Below are 3,885 nucleotides of genomic sequence, written 5' to 3'. Positions count from 1 at the left end.
AACCTTGATCTTGCAAGCACAAGTCAAAGACAGTGTACACTTCAAAGTTTTATGCAATCTAGCCTTGTAAATTCATTTCTAAAGAAGAAAAAAAAATCAGTGGTTTGCATAGACAGTCAATATTTGATTCCATTAACTTATGTGGACTTAGTTCATTTTTCGAGTCAAAAAATCCAAACAGTACTTTTATGCCCTGTAATTAAAAAAAAATTTGTTACATCTTAATGCAAAGTATAATAGTCTGCTAAGTCTCACTTACTTGCTTTACCTATCTTTCTCTCTGTTGAGAAATCAAAAACCATGCAGTCCAACATCATATGCATTAAATAGAATTGTCACCTCTCCTACTGGCTTACATGATGACGTTACACAAAGCATAAAACCCTACTGACAGAACAATAACTCTAGCAAAGACATCAGTTTTACCACCCACCATGTTATGCCCAGTATTCTATGTCTTCCTACCAAGCTTCCATGTTCTTACCTGCTGACGTTTGTATGCCAAATAATCAAGATTTTCCAGATCTTTTCGAAACTTCTGGTAGGTTTTCTGTAGATCAGATTTACTGGATACATTTCTTAAAGATTCAAATGTTCTTTGAAACTGTGATGGTAAAAAAAACAAATACCATAATTCACACAGTTGCTGTATCTTTCACTGTATTACGATTTTATTCTACTAATACTAATGTTATGGAGCTGTGTCACCTCTTGAGTATACCATCTTCTAGACATTCCTACAATTTTGTTTTGAAATCAATCCCAGAGTTCAAAGCATAGTACATATGCCCTGTCTAATTAAATTAAATCCTCTAACTTCATAGGTCAGACTTGCATAAGACCAAATACTAACAATCAACACAATCTCTAAAGGTTAGTTCTTTTTCTGTGCCATGTTACAGGATAGAATATATTCATACAGTTTTATGGGTTTTTTCCAACTAATAAAAGCATATGCAACTTTACACAAGCCGTGAACTCCTCATTCTATCAAGCATAACAGTAGATCTTATATATAACAGGGTACTCTTTATCAAGTTAATTTACTTAAGAACATACATATGCTCTTTTCACTGCCATCAACAGGAAAACAGAAAAATCTGTGTTGGACGTACAAAGGTTATCAGAACATGTTTTAAACTTAAAACCACATCTGGATTTTTCTGTATCATTCTGCTACCAGTGTGAACCACCATTTTTGGGTGAATGGCAAGAAAACCTAACTGACACTTTTACTATCTAGAGGTGAGAAGAAATACTATTACTCCTGAACTTATTCTTTTCTCTCTCTCACCAATAACCAAATGTAAATAATCATAAAAGATCTACAGAAGCTCTTTTTTGCCTGCCCCTTTTTCAAAGTACTTTGAACATAGTTTCTGGAAGTTGAGAAGTAGTATTCCTTTACTAATTTTGCTCTATGTGGCACTACTGGGTAACTACTTGGACTGATTTTTCCTCTGAGGAAAGCTGGACCACAAGTAGAGAAGAAATTACAGAAGAGAATCATAGAATCCTTTAGGTTGGAAAAGACCTTTAAGATCATAGAGTCCAACCGTAAAAGTAGCACTGCCAAGTCCATCACTAAACCATGTCCCTAAGCACCACATCCTCACATCTTTTAAGTACTTCCAGGGATGGTGACCCCACCACTTCCCTGGGCAGCCTGTTCCAATGCTTGACAATCCTTTCAGTGGAGAAATTTTTCCTAATACCCAATCTAAACCTCTCCTGGTGCAACTTGAGGCCATTTCCTCTTGTCCTATCGCTTGTTACTTGGAAGAAGAGACCAACACCTACCTCATACAACCTCCTTTCAGGTAGTTGTACAGAGCGATAAGGTCTCCCCTCAGCCTCCTTTTCTCTAGGCTAAACAGCCCCAGTTCCCTCAGCCACTCCTCATCAGACTTGTTCTCCAGACCCTTCACCAGCTTCGTCGCCCTTCTCTGGACACGCTCCAGCACCTCAATATCCTTCTTGTAGTGAGGGGCCCAAAACTGAACACAGGATTCGCGGTGCCATAAACTCCTCCAAAGGTCATAAACTCTCCTTTTTTTCCTGAGTTCCAGCCAAAGCTCTCTGTTCAGCCAGGTCAGTCTTCTTTCCCGCCTGCTCGTCTTTCAGCACACAGGGACAGCCTGCTCCCACACCTTTAAGATTTCCTTCTTGAAGATTGCCAGTCCTTCCTGCACTCTTTTGTCCGTCAGGACTGCCCTCTAAGGGACTCCGTCAACTAAGCTCCTAAACAGGCCAAAGTCTGCCCTCTGGAAGTCCAAGGTAGCCGTTCTTCTAACCCCCCTCCTTACTTCTCCAAGAATCAAAAACCCTATCATTTTGTGATCACTATGCCCAAGACAGACTCCAGCAATCACATCACCCACAAGTCCTTCTCAGTTCGCAAACAGGTCCAGCGGGGCACCTTCCCTAGTTGGCTCACTCACCAGCTGTGTCAGGAAGTTATCTTCCACACACTCCAGGAACCTCCTGGGCTCTTTCCTCTCTGCTGTATTGTATTTCCAGCAGACATCTGGTAAGTTGAAGTCCCCCACGAGAACAAGGACTAGCAATCGTGAGACTTCTCCCAGCTGTTTATAGGATATTTCCTCTGCCTCTTCATCCTGGTTGGGTGGTCTATAACAGACTTCCACCATGATATCTGCTTTGTTGGCCTTCCCCCGGATTCTTACCCATAAACACTCAACCCTATCGTCACAATCATTAAGCTCTAGACAATGAAAACACTCCTTAATATACAGGGCGACCCCACCGCCTCTCCTTCCTTGCCTTTCCCTTCTGAAGAGTTTATAGCCATCCATTGCAGCACCCCAGTTGTGCAAGTCATCCCACCATGTTTCCATGATGGCAACTATATCACCGTTTTCCTGCTGCACAATGGTTTCCAGCTCCTCCTGTGTGTTGCCCATGATGCGTGCACTGGTGTAGATGCACTTCAGTTGGGCTATTGATCCCACTACCTTTTTGGTGGAAGAAGCCCTAATTCCTACGTGACCATTCTCAGGCACTTGCATGGTTTCTAACACATCCATAACCCTTGCGTCTTTGCTGCCGCATGGATCTCCATCCCCTACCTCCACTGAGATGGCAGACCAAAGGACCTCACTAGCACACCATCCCTCAAACATTGGGATGCTACCCCCAAGCTTATCTCTAGAGAGCCTGGTTTTATGCTTTTCCCCCTTCAAATCTAGTTTACAGCTCTTTCAATGAGCCCTGCTAACTCCTGTGCAAAGATCCTTTCCCCCCCATGAGACAGGTGTACCCCATCTGTTGCCAGCCAGCCTGGTGTCGTGTAGACCGACCCATGATCAAAAAACCCAAAATTCTGCCAGTGACACCAGGCTCAGAGCCAGGTATTGATGTGCTGGCTCTCCCTCTTTCCTCATCATTCTCTGCAACTGGAAGGATAGAGGAGAACACTACTTGTGCTCCTGAACCCTTCATCAGTCGTCCAAAGGCCCTGAAGTCTCTCTCGATTGCCCTCAGACTTCTTGTTGCACCTTCATCGCTGTCTACCTGAAAAATCAATAATGGATAGTAATCTGAGGGCTACCTACCAGGGTAGGAAGCTTTCTCTTCACTTCTTTAACCCGGGCCTCAGGGAGGCAGCAGACTTCCCTAAGAAGTGGGTCCAGTCTGCATATTGGGCCTCCTGTTCCCTTCAGAAGGGAGTCTCCTAGGGCAATGACCCATCTTTTTTTCTTTACGGAAGCAGTTTTGACGCAGGGAGTAGGTCAACTTAACCTCAGTGACACCTCCAAGCTAGATGAACCACCATCCTCGTTATTGTTTGATTCCACTAGCAGATCCTCATAACTATTGTGCAAGGGCACCTGGGGAGGTGGGGTAGTCACAGAGGAGACGACA

General features: G+C 43.3%; 1 protein-coding gene across 1 annotated transcript in view; it reads right to left on the bottom strand.

Moving 5' to 3' along the window:
• Window positions 1-484: 484 nt before the first annotated feature.
• LOC104079421 (catenin alpha-3-like) overlaps window positions 485-3,885 on the bottom strand; it is a gene marked incomplete at its 3' end in the record, with an annotated part of 40,216 nt that continues 36,815 nt past the window's right edge. The window contains exon 5 of the mRNA XM_009581456.1: window positions 485-604. Within this exon, the coding sequence (XP_009579751.1) occupies window positions 485-604 (120 nt within the window). The remainder of the gene's footprint in view (window positions 605-3,885) is intronic.

Source organism: Fulmarus glacialis, unplaced genomic scaffold (genome assembly GCF_000690835.1).
Source record: "Fulmarus glacialis isolate BGI_N327 unplaced genomic scaffold, ASM69083v1 scaffold3647, whole genome shotgun sequence".
Lineage (NCBI taxonomy): Eukaryota > Metazoa > Chordata > Aves > Procellariiformes > Procellariidae > Fulmarus > Fulmarus glacialis.
Note: the sequence above shows the minus strand (reverse complement) of the source record. Positions and strands in the feature narration are given on the sequence as shown.